This window comes from Dermacentor andersoni, chromosome 3, assembly GCF_023375885.2.
Source record: "Dermacentor andersoni chromosome 3, qqDerAnde1_hic_scaffold, whole genome shotgun sequence".
Taxonomy (NCBI): domain Eukaryota; kingdom Metazoa; phylum Arthropoda; class Arachnida; order Ixodida; family Ixodidae; genus Dermacentor; species Dermacentor andersoni.
This window is the reverse complement of record NC_092816.1, coordinates 122,192,704-122,214,134: the sequence shown is the minus strand read 5'-3', so window position 1 is coordinate 122,214,134 and position 21,431 is coordinate 122,192,704. Positions and strand designations below refer to the sequence as shown.

General features: G+C 51.3%; 1 protein-coding gene across 1 annotated transcript in view; it reads left to right on the top strand.

Annotated features, from left to right (window-relative positions):
* Window positions 1-21,015, top strand: part of LOC126538065 (uncharacterized) — a 40,006-nt gene extending 18,991 nt beyond the window's left edge. Inside the window, exon 2 of the mRNA XM_050185117.3 lies at window positions 19,723-21,015. Within this exon, the coding sequence (XP_050041074.1) occupies window positions 19,723-20,001 (279 nt within the window). The 3' untranslated portion in view covers window positions 20,002-21,015. The remainder of the gene's footprint in view (window positions 1-19,722) is intronic.
* The last annotated feature ends 416 nt before the right edge of the window (window positions 21,016-21,431 follow it).

Here is a 21,431-nt window from a genome sequence, read left to right as displayed (position 1 = left end):
GACACGAAGCTGGTTCGCTTGAGCTGTTTTTTCAAATGCTCCAAAAAGTGGAAGTCGCGAGGTGACAGGTCTGGGCTGAATGGCTGATGTTGCAGCGTTTCCCACTTGAACATTGCAAGTTTTGTATTAACTACATCAGCGACGTGGGGATGACATTGTCGTGGAACAAGAGGACCCCATTCGTCAATTTTCCACGTAGTTTGTTCTTGATTGTGACACGCAGCCGATCTGGCGTTTTACTATAAAGAAACAAATTGATGGTCTCTCAAGATTTAGCAAATTCTATCAGTAATGGCCCCTGACGATCGAAAAAAAAGTCAACAACACCTTTCCGGCGGAAATGACGGTCTTTCCTTTCTTGGGGGTGGTGAATTCGAACGTTTCCACTGTAAGTTTTGCTGTCGTGTTTTAGGCTCGTAGAAGTCGCACCATGGTTTGTCCCCGATCAGAATTGGAGACAGGAAGTCGTCATCCTTATTATGATACTGGATCAGATGAGTCCAGGCAGCGCTGAACTTCTCCGTCTTCTGGCGGTAGTTCAAAATCTTGGGCAACCATTGTGCACACAAGAGCGGATAACCGAGATGTTCATGAATTATGCCGTGAACCGAACCGTGACTGATGTTCACACGCTCTGCCAGTTCATCGATGCTTATCCTCCGTTCTTGTCTCATCAGCTCATCAACCTTTGCAATATTGTTAGGTGTGATTGGTTAGGGCCCTGCCTTGGATCGTCTTTGCAACTTTCACGTCCTTCTTTGAACCGTTTGCTCGAATGCTTCAAAGTGGCCAATGAAATGCAATGTTCAACGTACACGGCAGCCTTACGCCGACTAATTTCTTTTTGGGAAATACTTTCAGCTGTCAACAACCTCAGGGCACCACGCTGCTCAACTTCTAGAGCGTCCATTATGTCGCGCAACCATGTTCAACCCAGTGTATGAGAGCATTAAACAACCTTGATACTCACACCTGCGTGTCACTTTTGTAATAGAGAGATCCCTCTGTGTCACGTACATGCCTCGCAGATAATGGACCGAACAATTATTGCGCGGGGTGGGTTGGCTCACTTTCATTTTACTCGCCTTCGTTCATTAGAAACGCGAAGTTACAATAGAATATACAAATGCGAAGATACAGCTTGATAAAAGGCAAAATGTGTCCCTGGAAACAAAGTTCACTGCACGTATACACAAAACCTCGCAACAAAATATTTAAATATACGCATAAGTCTCCAATAAATCTACATATTTAAAGAAAAGTCACTGTATACAATGCGTCAAACAAGGCAAATAAACATGTTGCGCAATCAGAGATTCACAGAATCCTAGATCCCACCCCCATTCCATCCACTCCCCCCGATGTATCGCGCGCGATGGAAGGCGGCGCGCTTGCTCCCCGCTTTTCTCCTTTCCGCACACAAGACTGAGCCACTATCGTCGTCTCACTCATTCCAGCCCCCCAACCCCCTCCCTATATATTGACACGTGTACTTATCTTTATCGGGCGACCACGTTTCGCCACCTAACAAATCTAATCGCACAGCGCGGGACGCGCCTGCATGTATCCGAAGTTTCTGGAAAGTTATCGATGCTTCTACCCGGCTGTCTGTTGTCGCCGAACGTTGTGTTATCTGATTTCATCGTGTGACTCGAATGGTGTAGAACATTGTGGAAGGCGCGCGGGTCCGAACGATTAGTCTGGAACATTCGACGACTGCTGTATAAAAGCCGACGCGCTTGCCTCGCTGATCAGATTTTCGACGATCGCCGACTGTGTTCGCCGCTATCGTTGTGCTTTAAGTGTAGCCTGTTTTGTGGGCACAGGTTCGCCCAATAAAAGCTAGTTTTGTCTTTCACAGTACTGCGACAGTGTTCTTTAACGTCACTACCACGTGACATCTGGTGGAGGTGCTGGGTATCGGTTCCTGCCGTAGACCAGCTTGAACGGCGTGATCTGTGTTGTTTCTTGCACCGCCGTGTTGTACGCAAAGGTTACGTACGGCAGGACCGCGTCCCACGTCTTGTGTTCGACGTCGACGTACATTGCTAGCATGTCGGCGAGGGTCTTGTTCAGGCGCTCCGTGAGACCATTCGTCTGCGGATGGTAGGCAGTTGTCCTCCTGTGGCTTGTCTGGCTGTACTGCAGAATGGCTTGGGTGAGCTCTGCTGTAAAAGCCGTTCCTCTGTCGGTGATGAGGACTTCCGGGGCACCATGTCGCAGCAGGATGTTTTCGACGAAAAATTTCGCCACTTCGGCTGCGCTGCCTTTTGCTGAAACTAAAGCTCTACCAAAAGGCAGCGCAGCCGAAGTGGCGAAATTTTTCGTCGAAAACATCCTGCTGCGACATGGTGCCCCGGAAGTCCTCATCACCGACAGAGGAACGGCTTTTACAGCAGAGCTCACCCAAGCCATTCTGCAGTACAGCCAGACAAGCCACAGGAGGACAACTGCCTACCATCCGCAGACGAATGGTCTCACGGAGCGCCTGAACAAGACCCTCGCCGACATGCTAGCAATGTACGTCGACGTCGAACACAAGACGTGGGACGCGGTCCTGCCGTACGTAACCTTTGCGTACAACACGGCGGTGCAAGAAACAACACAGATCACGCCGTTCAAGCTGGTCTACGGCAGGAACCCGACGACGACGCTTGACGCCATGCTGCCGCACGTAACTGACGAAGAGAATGTTGACGTCGCTAGCTATCTCCAGCGCGCCGAAGAAGCCCGACAGCTCGCCCGCCTGCGAATCAAGAGCCAGCAGAGGACCGACAGCCGACACTACAACCTCCGACGACGCTTCGTCGAGTACCAGCCTGGCGACCGTGTTTGGGTCTGGACTCCGATACGCCGACGAGGACTCAGTGAGAAGCTACTCCGACGCTATTTCGGACCCTACAAGGTCATCCGACGTATTGGCGCTCTGGATTATGAGGTCGTGCCAGACGGCATTTCGCATTCCCAGCGGCGCCGCGCACGATCTGAAGTGGTCCACGTGGTGCGCCTTAAACCCTTTTACGGACGCTGACGAACTTCGTCATTTTTGTTCTTTTCTTTGCTACGAGTGCTTTTGTTTATTAACTTCGTTTGTTTGCAGCATCGGGTCGATGCTTTTTAAGAGGGGGGTATTGACACGTGTACTTATCTTTATCGGGCGACCACGTTTCGCCACCTAACAAATCTAATCGCACAGCGCGGGACGCGCCTGCATGTATCCGAAGTTTCTGGAAAGTTATCGATGCTTCTACCCGGCTGTCTGTTGTCGCCGAACGTTGTGTTATCTGATTTCATCGTGTGACTCGAATGGTGTAGAACATTGTGGAAGGCGCGCGGGTCCGAACGATTAGTCTGGAACATTCGACGACTGCTGTATAAAAGCCGACGCGCTTGCCTCGCTGATCAGATTTTCGACGATCGCCGACTGTGTTCGCCGCTATCGTTGTGCTTTAAGTGTAGCCTGTTTTGTGGGCACAGGTTCGCCCAATAAAAGCTAGTTTTGTCTTTCACAGTACTGCGACTGTGTTCTTTAACGTCACTACCACGTGACAATATGCTTTCCCTCGCACATACAGCATGCGGCGCGCGGTCACGATGTTATCGCCCTTGGACTTTATACGAAACATGAGGCCGACGGTGACGGCAGGAATGCGCTTGGAGTGTCCATATAATTGCTATCGCATTACTATATTGTCACGCGGAGTGACGTATAACAAGACTATCCGGCAACTGAAGCGTCAATTTTGATTGCGTCTGGGGCCGTCAGAGACAGCGGGCTGGCACCGCAAATTATGATTGCGTCACGTATCTGTCAGTCATTTCCAAAGCGAATCCGTCTTTGGCTAAGAGCGCAACCGGCGAAGGGGTAGTCCGCTTTGGGTTCCGTTGCTCTGGCTTGACTGTTGGATTGCGACCCTGGCCGCGCGCGCCGGTCGCACGACCCCGGAGACACGCTGGCGTCGCGCGCGCGTGCGTTGCTGCTTCGGAGAGTATTACTCGCCTTCGTCGTCTGCTTGGCGTTGCTATTTCGGTGTCGACCACGGCTGGTGGTGCGATACGCGTTCGAAGAAGTGACGGATAATGAGTTGCACCGCCCTTGCTGGTTTTCTAAGTAGACATTTTGCAGGCTACGCTATCAAATGGAGGAGACTCGGGGGCAAGCGTGCCAGTGGTCATTCCACGCAGAGGAAGGAATATTGCGCGCTGCGGTTCATCGTCACCGGCATGCAGCTCCCAGGGGTCTGTCGGAAGCGAAGCATTAATCGGAATGGCCTATATCTCTGCTGCCGACACTGTCCACGAAGTTGCTCTCGCAATTACTATGTTCGCCGGTAGAAGGGCTGGGTCAGCTTTCCTGTGACCTCCATTTCAAAGCCAATGCCAAGGAGATATTTGCATGGTGAGATCGAATTCCCAGTGCTATCGCCAGCGTGAATAGCTCGGAGATCGCCGCTCGCCAATCAGAAAGGTTCAACCTAGGCTGGTCCAGCGCTTCCTTCGTTAGGCTGATAAAACTATACAGTCTGGATGGGACGATACCGTGGGGACCTCTTATTTGGCTGCCCTTTTTTCTCTAGTTCGGGAGTGCCGCACTTTTTTCGTCAATTTCACGGCACAGCGCGCACCGTCAGCACCACACTCTTCGATTTTACTTCGCGCAGGCAATGCAGGGCCCGCATATCGTAATGCTCGATTTCAAGTTCCATCGCTTCTATCGCGCGATGCGCCGTGTGGCAGATCGCAGGAATAGCGACAGCGCGACGGCGAGCGAGTCATGTCCAAGCCGATGACGAAGGGCGAAAAAAGAAGTAAAATTGATATAGTCGGCTAGTAAAGGTGTCCCTAAGAACCAGTTCACGGTTTTGTCGCGCTCGCTACTTAAGAAGTGCTGGCAGTGCATTCCTGTTGCGTGCATCGTGTGAGATCCTGGTAGCAGGCGACATAGCGCTGCGCTCTGCCAACTCATTTACGCTTGCGATACCGCCTGTCGGCTGAGAATGCGAAAGAATGACATTAATAAATTACTTCTGCATTGCATAAACACCCTGCACCACAAGGTTATACTTGGGAACTTGCCGTATAATATTCAATGTATATTTTATATTTAATTAGCAATCCGAAACATTCTGCAGTTCTTCGATTAGCTCGTCATATGACGACGTACATTCAGAGGTAGCACCCTCTCGTCCATTGGTCGCGTCCTCCCCTTCTTCCGCCTCCGGCTTGGGAGTGGCAGATTTGGTGACGTAAGCGGCGAAATGAACCGTTCTTTTTCCGAACCGTTACAAGATTCAGCCTCTGAGTAGTAAAGGGGCGCACCCCCCTTACCGAAGTTATCTGTGTGCTCGAGGGACGCGCGAGAGTGAGCAAGCCTCGCCAAAAGAACGTACGCCTGAGCGCACATCAAATGGCTGATGGCCACACGTAGGGCCGGTCAATCCTCTAGCCGCACGCATGCGCCGCATGCGCACCTACTGTTAAGGAACGCAGAACTTCGTATGAAGCTTCACTCAACGCGAGAACAATATACCCTCAGACGCCAGTCGGCGTATTTTAAACGCGTAACGACGTTCTCTGCCGCACCGTTCGTCGGCACTCTGTGGCTCGTCACATCTTCGCAGTGAGTGGCAGCCCGAAATGTGTTTAATAAAGCGAAACGATTCTTATCCTGCATACGCGTTTGTTCTCAGTGACTGCAGATGGGCTTGCTATGGGTCCTGTCGCGATGCAGTACACAGTGGGTTGGATCTGTTGGTCGGAGCAATGCGGCGCGCGAACGTGCGCGCAACACGGCGACATTGCTAGTAAGTACAGCGGAGCGTGGCGTTTGTCGGGGCGCTCGACGTTTCTGTGAGGCGCGAGTAAGAGCCGGTGCGAGGGAGAAAATCTGGGGGCCTTTGGTTCTTGAATATCTGACTTTGCCTAGGCACTACTGTGGAGAAGCTTGTTTGCGCGCGTTGCGTGCGTTTGTCCCTAGGCGTGCTGGTATTGCGGAGTGGGGTCGAAGTTGTTTACGCTCGGACGCTGGCTGCGTGACAAAGCGCTATGACAAACACTTGACAAAACACATGGCAAAGCGCTACTTGTAACTGGAAAATTTATTTAGGAAACAAGTTCTGATGAATGTACGTCACCGTGAAGCCACTATCTTTGAAAACCAGAATGCAACGCGAGATATCAAGACCCAAACATGAGTGCCCTCAATCACAGCCAAGGCACGCGTACAGCCTATTTTCACAGCGAAGCTGTATACCTCTACCGTCCAAGAAAATACCAAGGGAACAAGTTCTCAAAATACAGAATGAATGTACATCACCGCGAAGCCACTATCGTTGAAAACCAGAATGCAACGCGAGACATCAAGACCCAAACATGAGTGCCTTTAATCGCAGCCAACGCACGTGTACGACCTATTTTTACAGCGACGTTGTCTACCTCCACCGTCCAAGTAAATTATCGTGTCGTTCGCGTGGTAAGCAAAAAAACTTCCATTACGTCGGCCGATCCCGGAGATTGTGCAATGCCGGGCCGACCCGCGGCGGAGGTGAAGCAGACGTTGAGCACTCCCCATTCGTGGGCCGATCCCGAAGATAGTGCGATACCGGCCCGACCTGCGGCGGTGATGAAGCAGGCGTTAAGCACTCCACATACGTGGGCCGATACTGAAGATAGTGCAATGCCGGGCCGAACCGCGGCAGAGGTGCAGCAGGCGTTAGCACTCCCCATACGTGGACCGATCCCGAAGATAGTGCAATACCGGCCCGACCTGCGGCGGAGATGAAGCAGGCGTTAAGCACTCCCCATACGTGGGCCGGTCCCGCAGGTAGTGCAATACCGGCCCGACCTGTGGCGGAGATGAAGCAGGCGTTAAGCACTCTCCGTACGTGGAGATACACTTTATTCAGCTAACTCTTTATTGGGCGATCTTGTGCCAGAACAAGTACTCAAAGCACAACGATATAGGTGAGCATGTTCCTCGGTCGTCAAAATCTGATAACGGGTCAAGCGCTTCGGCTATATATACTTTTCGTGCATTCTATTGTAATAGCTTGTGCTCATTTGCGTTTCTGAATGAACAGTTATCAGCTTAAGTAACGGTGCCTTGCGGTGTTTTGCATGCCCAAAAGCATGCCAGCGCTACGCCGCTGAAGCTCATGTAACGTCATTTCGGGCACCATTTTGACGAATAATACAGGAACGCAAATGTGCACTGCACCTGAATTGACGACACGTTAGCTTGAGCGGTGTGGATTCAAGTGGCGCAGGTATGGAGTGTGGCCCAAGCTCCAGGAATAAATCCAAAGGTGGCGACAAACTTTTTTATCTAACCGCCGCCGCAGATGATGCGAGGATCGGGGCAGGAGACAGAAGAGAAGGTCTGCGTTCCGCCATTGGCTGAGCGTGGTCACGTGGTATTTTTCGCAGCCGTTTGTCTATCTTTTTTTTTTTTCCGCAGCTCGATGCACTCGCCACCCTGACATTTGGCATTCGCAAGGGCATCTGGCATGTTCTCGCTAAGTTTTCTGACTACCCCGTCATTGAAGAACTTTTTGTTTCGTTCTATGTTAGGGATTGCTTTGCTTTTAAGGGTATGGAAGGCGCAAATGTGTACGTACAGAAAATGTTTCTTTGTTACCATTGTACTTAGCTCAGCAAAGGGTAAGCGTATGCATGGGTGCTATTCTCGGTGCTCGTTCGGATTTGTTTTCGTGATTGCGCTATGGTCAACAAGTGTACGATGTTATGTAGTGCGTAGGCTGAGTACTATCATGTATCGTGCTAAAGTACGTAGCACACGTTATTATTGTACTACTGAGAGTGCGTAGCTTTGTCAGTCCGTGTTTTTGTAAGGTGCCGCAAATATATTTCGCAAGAGGGACAAACAATTAACGCGGTTTACACTCGCACTGCAGCGCAAAAGGCCAACATCTGTAAGGTGCTCATTGATGGAAACCGTTTCTATGTGTGTCTTTTATCCTTGCAAACGATTTGTTTACAATTGAAGTACAAGTAGGTGCCACTGCGGTATTTGCGCTTGAGACCCAGCGCAACCACTTTGTCATAAAGGCGGGGGACCACTTTCACTGCACGCAGAGATGCCAGCGTCATGACGAAACGACGAGAATAGCCGACATGCTTGGCGTTGATCGCGCACATGACGCTCGCGTTATTCCGGCGATTATGTCACACGCCTTATACGTTCGGTTATCGTGCTATTAAGATGATTAAATTATGAAGCTGCACAAGCTCGACTCACGGCAGTCGATTGGGCACACGCACATAGACACGTACGCACTTTCAAGCCGCGCAAACACAGAGTTGTTAAATCAGTACTAGCTACATAGGGCTACACACACGCGAACGCATCGCCTTTTGCGTGTACCGGCGAAACCTTGACTTCATCGCAGCCATTTCACGGCCAGCAAGTCTCTCTACAAAGCCACATAATCTCATCAACGCAATAGAAATAACTCGCGAAGTGGCTTGATCTGTACTAGCCGCCACAGTGTTTCGCCTAAAGGTACACTTGTCGATGGACGACTTAGCACTCAAATAAAACTCTGGCAGGTATATGTCCATCGTCTACATACGTATACATTATTAGCAAGACAAAAACCTCTGATTTTTGTGCAATTACTCGACACTAAAATGAATTCGTCCGTGAAACTAGCCTCAAAAGGCTCCTAACTGGAAGCACGCAGCCAACTCGAAGCAGCAAAACAAGTGCGCAATTAGTCTGCCGAAAAAGTACAAAAATCATCGGCTCCATAGCGTTCCGTCATCGCTCCTAGCACAACAGACAATAAACGATACTTAAGTACCGTAAAAACTTCGGAGGACGCCTAAGCTTCGCCTTTACGAGTGGAAAACGATAGCATTCCAAGATCCCTGACTGCTTCTCACGCTTCCCGGTAACTGCAGCTAATGTAACCGTAATGTTTACCGGGAAGCGCTTGCGGCGAACGCTATGCACGAAGGCGAGCAGGCAACCTTTCTAGTAGAAACGCGGCCTCTTGCGTGGGCCGCGGATGCGCGGAAGCAAGCGCCACCTGGATGGTGTTGTTGCAAGAAACCGAGCGCATCGCGCCGCTTCATGAAAAAGTGGTTTATGTTTGAGTTTCCGCGTAACACATCAATGCTTTCTGGTGTACTCAAATTACAATCCGACGCTATCATGTCTGTAGGTTCTATTTAGGTTGTACCTTAGATTTTTCTAACGGATCTTACTTCGAGGAATTCAATTAGTTCAATAACACCTCTGCGACACGCGGAGGGCCTGCGTGGTTGTGGTTGGCAATCGTTTTTCGCTGGGAGACGTCCCACGCAAGACGACCACAACGGATTTTATGCGACACGGGTCCATGCACAATTTTAAGAGCCTTAGATTAGGGGGACGCAAGCGTTGGGGGCCCCCTAACGCGTGTAGTGACGATACTGCGCATGCGCAGACGCTTACGCGGGTGCGCAGTATCATCGCCCGAAGTGCTAGGGAGACCCAACGCTTGCGTCCCCCTAACCTAAATCCCTCCACGCGTAACTCTGCGCGAATAGGCGCGCCCCGAAGCGTACGACCAAACTACTTCGAGACGTTCATTTGAAGGATCGCCCGACGTTGCGCGTAGCTGTGTGTAAGAGCAGGTGCACGAGAGGAAATCTGGGGGTTTTAGCTCCTTGAATGTGTGGCTCTTACAGAGGAGGTTTCTTAGGGCACGTTGTATGCGTTTGTCCCTAGGCTGCCGGCATTGTGGAGTGGTGTCAAGTTTGCGCTCGCACGCTGGCTGCCGGCGCAGTAAAATAGCTGAAGCAGCGGGCACTGACGCCCCATTTGGCATCCGCTGTGTCGGACAGGCTGTCTCGTACCTGAGCCGCTCGTGCTAAGTCAGACGTGCCGGATAATAGCTTTCTTGCGCCTTACGGCGGTGTACCTTGAAAATACCATCACAGATGTTTCCGTAGGTGCAGTAGGGAACGTAGCAGAGTCCTGGCCGGGGGCGAGCTCCACCACTGAAAAATCTGGCGCCACCGTCGGCGTGACGTGGTACGAGGGATCACGTGGACACAGCGGCCGCGTCGGCTGCTTCGGAAGCGGCGAAGCGAGCTGAAAACTAAAGTTTAAAATCCCACGTGCATCCGCGGTTGTGATTAAGTGGTGAAGTTTTGCCGCCGTGGGTGTCTGCTTGACGACATTCGAAAGCACTATAATGTGTATTGGCTGCCTCTGGAGGCGTGCAGCATGGTAGGCTACTGCTCGATGCCGCAGTGCCGGACGTACGCAACGGAGCTCGGTGTCGGCCTTATTCACACGTAGCCGCAGGACAAGAAGCTGCGATAAGCTTGGTTCGCGAAAACTTAGAACTGGCAGACAGCCGCCGGCTACAACTCGAGTGTGCAATAAGCACAGACGCGAGGAAGATTTCTAATAACGGCGTCGGGGCTGCGATGTTCGTTGAGTAGCACAAAGCGCGCACTGAGACGCTCGCCTGCGCGCTACCCAGCTAATGTTATGAAGTTTTGGTCTATGTACTTGTTGATGCTAGATACTGGCAAGTTCACAGTATTAGTGGAAAGGGAGCCACAAAAAGCACATAAAAAGAGGCATGACATATGCTCATGCTTGTGTGGCATAAGACAATGAAATGTGCTGGATTAAATAAACGAAGCAGCGGGTGAAGACGATAAGACGATAAGTGAAGCTCGCTATGAAGACCGATAAACGTACAGTGCGAGGCAACTTGAAAAATAATGCTATATAAACGTCCAAGACCTTAGACAAAAAGAAAGATTCAATCATCGCTACGGGACGTGCCCTGGTAGGTGTCGAAGTCCTTAGATATAACGAAATTATTTTTGAACAGCTCTGACAGTTTCAACGCAACGATGGTTGCTTGTGTGCTGTCAAATGCTCATATGCTGATGCTTAAAGCTCGCGGCACAATGTGAAAGCGTGCTCGCAGCGAAAGGGAAACATTGTGCGCGTACATGGATTCAGGTGCGTAGACGGTCACCCTGAACCCGTGCGATCGCTCCATTGCGGCATCATTCTGTGATACTCCATTTAGTTATGCAGACAGCCCGCTATAAGAACTTATTTCACGTTGTTAGAATCTGAGTGCTGACGCCCGTTATTGCAAACGGGTCGCAAGCCCCAAGGGTAGCGTTGGCCTGGCGGCCTGGGGCACTGGAAGCATCCGAAGGTCCCGGCAAAGCATGAGTCGGCTGGTAACAGAACAACTGGTTTATTCTAACATCGCAAAAGAGCGGGCGGTCAGGTCGACCGAAGTGAGAGACGGGAGAGCACGTAACTCGACAGAAGAAATCGGAGCCTCTCTCCTGGCGTCCGGGGGCAGCTGCTTTTATACTCTCGGCGTCGCGGGCAAGAAGGAAGGTCACGGGTTGAGACCACGTGACGGCGCAGCACGGACGAGCTGAGAGACAAGTTGAGACGAGTGTAGTGACGCATCGCCTGGCCGGCGCCTGTCAGACCTCCTCGCTTCACACTTGGGGAGCTCCTCTCCCCGGCTGCTGCGCTTTGACAAGCGTGGCACACACACACACACGCACACACGAAGACACGTGGCACTGAAACACGCCTGGACGCGCTTGGCGGGGAGACGTATCGGCGGCGCTGAACGGGCCAAAATGTCCGCTGCTTGGAACGAAGCCCCGGCGTCCGTTGCATCCGCGCCGGCTATACCGCGCGCCGTAGGCGAAACGTAACAACGTGGCTTGCTCACAACATTTGCCTACCTTTCACGCAAGATGCCGGTTCGGGAGACTCCATCGCGGCGACCGCGCGCAGTGGCGTTCACTGTACGTATTCGGTAGAGAGATAGCGTCTGTAAACGATTCTGCGTATTTCAATTTACCCAAGATTATCATTTCTACAATAAAAACTTTCCTCGTTTTGCGAGTACTTACAGAAATGACTTAGCGCAGGTAGTGACCGCGGAACCGGATCATGCGACTGAAATAATCAGACGAATAAGAATGGGCTGGGGTGGGTTTGGCAAGCATTCTCAGATCATGAACAGCAGGTTCCCATTATCCCTGAAGAGAAAAGTGTATAACAGCTGTGTCTTACCAATACTCACGTACGGGACAGAAACCTGAAGGCCTACGAGAAGGGTTCTACTTAAATTGAGGACGACGCAACGAGCTATGGAAAGAATAATGATGGGTGTAACGTTAAAGGGGATCACGAGAGAATATTGGGTGAGGGAACAAAGGCGAGTTAATCACACCTTAGTTGAAATCAAGAAAAAGAAATGGGCATCGGCAGGACCTGTAATGAGGAGGGAAGATAACCGATGGTCATTAAGGGTTACGGACTGGATTCCAAGGGAAGGGAAGCGTGGCAGGGGGCGGCAGAAAGTTAGGTGGGCGGATGAGATTAAGAAGTTTGCAGGGACAACATGGCCACAATTGGTACATGATCGGGGTAGTTGGAGAAGTATGGGAGAGGCCTTTGCCCTGCAGTGGGCGTAACCAGGCTCATGATGATGATGACAGAAATGTCCACGTCGGTTGCCGCGTGGTGTTTTACTGAGTGCTGTAAGCGAAACCTGCGAGGAGCACGCCGTGTGATCCCTTATACTGCACAAGGGAGGCGCTCCCGACAGATAGCGACTCCGTAAGTGCTCGCCCCTAATGTTGAAAATCCAGAAGTTAGAGCGCCTTAGCAACCGCGGTTTAGAGCAAGTGTCTCAAAGGCCGACGGTGACGCTCGACGCCCCTGCAACCGTATGAGAATACGCGGCGCCACACTTTTGCGCTAACCTAAGGTAACCTAAACCTAAGGGGGGCGAGACTCAAAGCCAATAATTCTCACGGCGTGAGATCAGGCAGTGGCGTTCCAGCGTGGTTTCTAAGGCGCTGTGCGCTTATTTCACTCAAAGGGAACAACTCAATAATGCTCCTGAATAGTCGCGGACAGCAGCGTACGAAAAGCCTGCCAAGAGTGAAGTTACTGCACCAGCAGAGCAGGCCGAGCCTCTGCTACGGCCCCTACTGCTCTCACGCAAAAATCAGTCATGCTTTTTTGAAGGTAGAGCGGGGCGGGGGGGGGGGGGGGGGGCGTAATGTGCAAGAAAGGTTTAATCTGGCATGACTAACTCAGCACCAGCGCCGCAGACGTGAGAAAGCATGTCTGGCTTACCTTCAGACTGTTGCGGCTAATGTGGCGTCCGGGGCATTGAATGGACCAAGGCCATCGACTACGATGTCAAGTTGTAGAAAATGAAGGAAAAAGGGCTTATTTAGCTTAGTTACACGGCTCGAGCACGGAAGCCCACTCCATGCGGGAGCAAGTTAACGTCTCGGTTCACATCAGCACCCTCTGTCCTTACTCTCGAAAAGTGTCTGCTTTTAATACCGTCATCTTCTCAAGGCGAGTCGACTAGGAAATCCGACGACTGTGCTGCAGCAAATCACCATCGCCGACACCGTTGCGATACCACGCCTATCCTATCCATAATCCGCAGTAACTCTGCCTCGAAGAAACTCGTTTGGAACTTGTGGGAGAAGGAAATCTCTGGCGACGCCTGGTTAGTTTGTCGTTGTCCACGCCGTTCTTCGCTCACTCTGCTAGGTGAAGGATGGGCTGAGATCCCTTCGTGGAACCCTGCAACAACCGGTTTACAGGCTGTCTTGACGGCTGGATAAGTGCCGAGGGATGGTTGGTGATTCGACTCGTGTAATTAACTGCGCCTGTCAATTCGTTGACGTGGTTCCCTACCGTTCATCCTTTTTGCCGGTTTCGAGGTAATGGTGGGAAGAGTGCTTTTAGTCGTTGTCCACGCCGCGCTGACGTCTGATTTGGAGACGCGGTGGTTTCACACGGAGAAAACATTCAGTTAACACCCTTGGTGGCGTTGAGGTGTAGCAAAACACAGTGATCACCAAATGGGACGTCCGTGACAGCCACTGCCTCACCGCGCGGTCAGCCAGCGGAGGAGCGCAAAGAAACTTAACCCCACTCCGCAATTCCGGCATGCCTAGGCGTCAGACGCATACAACACGCGCTAAGAAACTTCCTTCCTACTGCTTAGGCAGAGTCATATATTCAAGGAGAAAAAGCCCCCAGATGTTCTCTTGTGCACCCGCTCTTACTCGCGCCTGCGCAATGAGCGTCTAGACAAACTGCTCGGGCTAGCGGCAAGGGAAAGCGCGAGCGGCGAGGAGACAGGGAGAAGGAGAGGTCGGGCGAGAAGGGATGTCGCTACTGCACTCTAAAATAAGGAGCAGGGGGGTTGTGGCTATGACAGAAAGAACGACGACGAGAGAGAAAAAAACCTTGTTTCGGTGCTCCACCGCCTGTACTACCTCTCACTGCTCTGCCGTTCTAGTCGCCAACGCTTACTGCCCCAAGTGCTTCGCAACAATTGGTTGGAGGTGCTGGACTTTTTGCGAACCTGGAATTTTGGAGCCGGATGATCCCTGTCACATCTCCCATGCCTGAGGAGGCTAGTCCTACCGATCCACCCCACCTCCGGTCGTCTGTCCTGGTGCGCCACGCCAATGGGATCCTCCCATATGCAATGGCACTGGCGATCATGACGTAGAGGACTGGCTGTCATCGCACAACCGAGTGAGTGCCCACAACAAATGGACTGAAGCTGACAAGCTTGGTTACGTACCATTCTACCTTTCTGGGGTCGCCCATCTTTGGTTCCGAAACCATGAGACTGACTTTTCCACCTGGACAGCTTTTCAAACGACACTTCAAAAAGTATTCGGTCGCCCTGCTGTGCGCAAACATCTGGCTGAACACCAGCTTCGCTGTCATGCCCAACAAAAGGGCGAAACTTTTGCCAGCTACATTGAAGATGTAGTTGACATTTGCCGGCGTATCAACTCAGATATGACCGAAGATGACAAGGTCAAGAACATATTGAAAGGCATAGGAGGTGACGACTTCCAAATCGTCTTGGCCAAGAATCCTTAGATGGTCAACGACCTCATAACGCTTTGCCAGAGCTATGAGGAGCTACGTAAACAACGGCTTTCTACGCGCCGTGCTCTCGCTCCGGAAGTCGCGCTTTCAGCTCTGAGTGATGGTGTCAGTGCTCATCCTTGCAGTTCAGCAATCTTCGACCAAATCAAACAATTTGTCCGAGAAGTGGCACGCCAACTCTCTCTTCTGCCAGTCCGTCCAGCGTCAGAGTCGCCCTTGTCTCCCGATCTCTGTCAGGCGATAAAAGAACAAGTCGCTAACGCCGTACCACTTGCTCATCAACCCCCTCCTACGCCTGTTGCACTTACGTACGCTACCGTTGTCGCGAATGCAAGGCCTCTGTCTGCAGCTATTTAATCCAGACTTACCAGCGCCTTTCCCTCACGTCCGCAAGCAGCTGCAACATATGCACCTACAAGCAGCTACTGGCCGCCACAGCAGCCCGTGCGCCCACCTCGACAATATTTCATCAGTCTCTGCCCGCTGTTCTCAATCCATGGCGCACCCATGACAATCGGCCAGTCTATTATTCGTGCGGCCTACATGGACATGTAGCACGGCTTTGCCGCCGTCGCGGATGGTATCCTTCGGATTCTCCGACGGAACAAAGCAACGGTTTCGACTCTCCGTCCCGTTCCGCTACTGCCGCTCAGCCCTTCGAAGCCTCGCCTCCTGCTTCCCGAACATTCAATACCCGTCTATCTCCGTCTCCCTGTCGGCGTTCTCTGTCGCCACTTATCCGTCGCCCTGAAGCTCTCCGAGAGGAAAACTAAGGACCGCAGTTCCGGAGGCAAGAACAGCGATCTCAACGAACTCCTCGTGACCTCATTTATTTGCGGCGAACGTCCTTGAAATTTATGCAGAAGACATTGCCGTTCGTGCGCTTGTAGATACGGGAGCAGCAATATCAGTGATTTCGGACCAGCTTCGTCTTAACCTTAGAAAAGTCGCAACGCCATATTCAGCCATTTCATTAAGCACAGCAAGCGCTGCGCCGATTGAACCCTTAGGGAAGTGTACCGTGTGTGTTGTTATAAGTGGCACTTTATAGCATGTTGAGTTCGTTGTTCTGCCTCGCTGCTCCCATGCCATGATTTTAGGGTGGGACTTTCTGTCCTCTCATCATGCCATTATAGATTGTGCTCGTGCTGAAATTGTGCTGTCGCCATTCGGCAACAACGTTTTTGAAAATACTGATGACGCTTCCGGTGGTGTGTTCGCCACCGCCGACACTGAGATTCCTCCATACTCTGCCGCACTTGTACCCGTTTCCTGCGTTGGGATTTCCGACTGCACAATTCTTTTCACGCCTTCTAAGCTTGTTGCTCGCCGTCATCCCTTCTTGCTTCCTTTTGCCCTTCTTGCCATTCGAGAAGGTTCCAGCGCACTTTATGTATCCAACCTGTTTCCTTGCCGTGCTAGGCTGCTCCACTATAAGTTTCTGGATTATGCTGACGAAGTCGAACCAAGCTTCCTTTACGATGTGGCTGACGAACCGACTTCTACTCCGGTTGACGCCCTGGCCCTTCAAGTTTCTCCTCCCACGCCGCCGTGTGACCCAACATTTCCCCGGTGTATTGATCGCAACCTCCAGATCAGCACGCCCAGATCGCCGACCTCTTTGACCGCTTTCGCACGTCATTCGGCCTACAACAACCTCGCTTAGGCCTTACTTCCACTTTTGTCTATCACATCGAGACTGGCAACCATGCTCCTTTACGCCACGGGCCGTATCGCGTATCCGCCACGGAGCGTAAGCGTAACGTTATCGCTGAGCAAGTTGGAAACATGCTCCAACGCGGCGTCATACAACCCTCGCACAGTTCCTGGGCTTTTCCAGTAGTACTGGTCAAAGAGATAGCACAATTCGCTTTTGCGTGGACTACCGGCGACTCAATAAGACCACCCGCAAGGACGTTTATTCACTACCCCGTATTGACGAGGCGCTAGACTACCTCCAAGGCGCCGAATTTTTCTCATCTTGAGACTTACAATCCGGGTACTGGCAAGTGCCAGTGGCTGACTCAAACCGTCCAATAACGGCCTTCATCACACCTGACGGTTTATTTGAATTCACGGTGATGCCATTTGACCTGTGTAACGCGCCTGCCACATTTTAAAGAATGATGGACAACATCTTGCACGGCCTCAAATGGCAGATATGCCTGTGTTGTCTGGACGACATCGTTATCTTTTCACCGGAATTTCGTTCCCACTAATTGCCACTTGAACGCGTCCTCAAGTACATCGCCGATGCTGGCCTCCAGCTTAACTTGAGGAAATGTCCCTTCGCTGCCCGGCAGCTCGTCATCCTCGGCCATGTTGTGTCGAAAGGTGTACTCCCTGGTCCATCAAAACTACAAGCTGTTGCCCAGTTTCCGCGACCGACGACCTTGAAAGAACTACGCAGCTTCATTGGGTTAGCGTCGTACTTCCGCCGTTTCATCCGCCATTGCGCCACCATAATAGCACCTTTAACGCAGCTTCTTCGTGGTGGCCACACCCTTTCGACCTGGTCACCGGATTGAGATGCTGCATTCACAAAGCTGCGTCGTCTCTTGATGTCACCGCCAATCCTGCACCATTTCGACCCAAGCGCTCCAACTGAAATACACACGGATGCCAGTGGCGTCGGGCCTTGGTGCCGTTCTCGCTCAGAAAAAGGCTGGCTTCGAAGAGTACGTCGTCACCTTCGCCAGTCGTGCATTGAATAAACCTGAATCAAACTTAACAGAAAAGGAATGCCTGGCTATAATTTGGGCCATAACCAAATTCCGTCCGTATCTCTATGGCCGCCCATTTGACGTGATAACTGATCACCATTCGCTGTGCTGGATGTCGCGCTTAAAAGAACCATACGGTCGTCTTGCTGGATGGGTCCGTAGAATGCAGGAATACGACATTCCAGTGCTGTACTGTTCCAGCCGAAAACACTCGGATGCGGATGCCTTGTCTCGTTCACCGCTAACAGACGAGGTCAGCTCCCCGAAGGCCTCATTGTCCGAGTCTTCCCTTGCGGCCACCGACATTCTTCTGGAGCTGAATACCCATGGATTGTGGCCATGCTGAGTTTCTTGTCCACGCCATCGACACCCACTACCAATCGCGCATTACGTCGCCAAGCACATCACTTCTCCATTCGCGACGGGCTCTTGTACCGTCGTAACTACATCCCGCACGGCCGCAAATGCTTGCTTGTCATGCCTCGGCATCTGCGTTCGAATATTTCTGCAGCGTTCCACGATGACCCCAGTGCGCGCATGCAGGTGTATTGAAAACGTGCGCGCGTCTACGCCTTCGTTATTACTGGCGGAGGATGTATCGATTCATCCGTCATTATGCCCGCTCCTGTCTCGTTGGCCAACGCCGCAAAGATCCCCCTCGTCGTTCAACCGCACCATCGTAGCCTTTGCCTTGCCCAGCACGTGCTTTTGATCGAGTAGGCATCGACATTTATCGACTTCTGCCAACCGCATCAGACGACAATCGCTGGGTAATCGTGGACAGCGACCATCTTACGCGCTATGCGGAAACTTCCCCTTTGTCCAGCGCTTCTGCATGTTACGTCGCCTGCTTTCTCCTTCGCCACATCATCCTTCGCCACGGAGCTCCAAGCGAATTACTCAGTGACAGAGGCCACGTCTTCCTCTCCGACGTCATCGAGGCCTTCCTCAAAAATGTCCCATCATTAATTGCACCACTACTGCATATCATCCGCAGACTAATGGCATGACCGAGCGCTTTAATCGCACTCTTGCTGACATGCTGGCCATGCACGTTGCATCCGACCAAAGCAAATGGGACCATGTTCTACCATTTCGGACCTACGCTTACAATACCGCCACGCAAACTACCGCGGAATTTTCACCCTTCTTTCTCCTGTACGGACGCGAACCTTTTTCCACAATGAATGTTATCCTTCCGTACCGCCTTGACACCACGGAAACCACTACCTTATTCGAAGCTGCTGCACACGTAGAAGAGTGTCGCAAGCTATCCCGTATATTTACGTCAGAAGACCAGCAACGCCAGAAGCACCATCGAGAAACTTCCCATGCTCCTGTATACTATGCTCCTGGCTCGCTAGTGTGGCTTTGGGTTCTAGCCCCTACCCCTGGACTGTCACCGAAACTCGCGTCGGAGTACCAGGGCCCATACCGCGTGATCCGCGTGATCAACCAAACGTCTCCGGTCAACTATATTGCAGAACCCCTCGAGTTACCTTTGGATCATCGCCGTCGAGGACGCGAAATTGTGCATGTCCAGCATCTCGAGCCGTACTCTGATCCGCCTGTGTTGTACTACCCGTAGCTCGCCGGGACGGCTTCCTTTTTCGCCGGGGAGATAACTGTACTGTAAAATGAGGAGTAGTGGCTATGAGAGAGAACGACGACGAGAGAGGAAAAACCTTGTTTCGGTGCTCGATCGGCTGTACTACCTCTGTCTGCTCTATCGTTCTATTCGCGAACGCTTACTGCCCAAAGTGCTTCGCGACACTAGTTTTTTTCAGGGGGCTTAGTTCGGCAAACAATGGCAAGGGTCATCACTTTTGCTCACGACTATACACCGCTATGCGCCTCTCGCGGGTAATCTTGATTATACAAGGTCCCCTCGCTGCCGAATTGGCGACAACATTCGAGAGGGTTCCAATAACTCGAAGGCGCCTCTTCCGCTGATCGATAAGGCTGTAGCAGTTGAAAACCGCGTGATAAACGGTCACCGGAAAAAGCGTCTCTATTTATTTCCGCTTACTCGCTCGTCTTCTGCAGAAGCACCTGGGAAAACGCCGAGTTCCGAGGACCCGCATCGAGGAGGTCATGAAAGGGATGTGCGACTCGGGCCGCTACCATGTGACGAACAACAACTGCCAGAAGTGGGCCAAGGAGCTACTGCGTCGGCTGGGCATACAGGCGCCCTCGGGTGAACGCGACGCCCAAGCCGTGCTCCAGGAAGTCGTCCAGCCAGCCGCCACCATGGGCCTCGGCTCCGTGGTGCTGTATGGCGCCGTGAGGGCGGCTAAGTTCGTCTTCACCAGGGGACTCTTTTAGGAGCAACAAGACTAGCAGGAATGGCGCCGTATTCCTTCGCGGCCGATTCCGCTTCGCTGCAACTCAACAGCACATCGAACAATAGATGAAGATGCTTGTCCAGAGATTATCTTGCTCCCAAACCTTTTGCGTAGTACCGGGCTACCAGATTAACCGGGGGCATAAACGTGAGCGGCCGCATAGGTGGCGGAGAGCTTTAACTACATAGCGTTGCAGTAACTTCGTTGCAGTAACTAGTATATTGTACTTTGCTGCTGGCGACGGCAGCGACGGAAGTCCTTCAGAAATCCTTCATAAATTCTTGTTTCGGCGAGAATGCCCATGTAAGACAAAAATAACTATAACGCGTTCTGGTTAGGCAAAGCGTCGGTAACAGCGCCGTTGCTGCTGACCATATCTCCGGTAACCTGATGTACGGTTTAGGTTAATTAATCTATCTACGGACGAGCTAAGAATCTCCACACCTGCTATAAAATTGTCACTTCCTTAAACCCGTTTTTGCCGCCTTGTGATCACTGAGCTCAAGTGCATACAGAATTTAAAGGGAAAATGAAATACTTGCCGTCGATTTCAAAAATTGCTTCAATAGGATCGGAGTTAAATGAAAAGAAGTAATGCACTTCCAAAACAGCTATTCGGGAAGGAAATACTAAAAACACGCACCTAATAAACAATTGTGCTTAGTAATAAACGACACTCTGCTTTCAACTGTCAACCTTCCCTACTATGTGGAAGGTTGCATCGTGAAACGTGATCGAAAAGGAAGGCTTAATAACATCACTGTGACACCTTTTACGGACATAAAAATACAGTTACCATATTTCCTATAAAATAGGCAGCAAAGGTGCAAATCTGTCGCCGCCACTGTTTTGAAAAGTTGAGTTATAAAACAGGATTTTTGCTATTCTTCGGTAATTTGCCCAAGAGGGAAAATTACCGAAGAGAAGCGTACTTCTTAAACGTTAGTAACCACGTGAGTCCAACAAAAAAAGAATAAAGCATTCCTTATTTTCATTGTGGCTTAATTTCATTTCAATTAAGGGCGCTGTTGCTTTCAACAGAAGCGTCTTAATATGACGTTTCTTCGACCTATTTTTATTTCTTCACACTTACATCAGTATCCAAACCTAGAAATACTACTATAAAGCTCAGCATACGTCATAATTAATTTACAGCAATATTTGTGAGACAGTTTTGCTTTCGGCATTCAGGACGCGTATGCGCCACGACGTCATGGTGCATTTATTTGCTCGACCCGTTCCTGCGCTCACTGTGGCTATGCCACGCGTATGCGCAGCCGGAAGAAAGATGCTCAGCACCCTCGTCGATGATCACGAGCAACGTCGACATCGCGCTGGAAGAACAGATAAGGTGCCTGAACGGCGCCGTATGTCTTCTGAGAGAGCCGACTGCAACTACGTCCGGGCTTC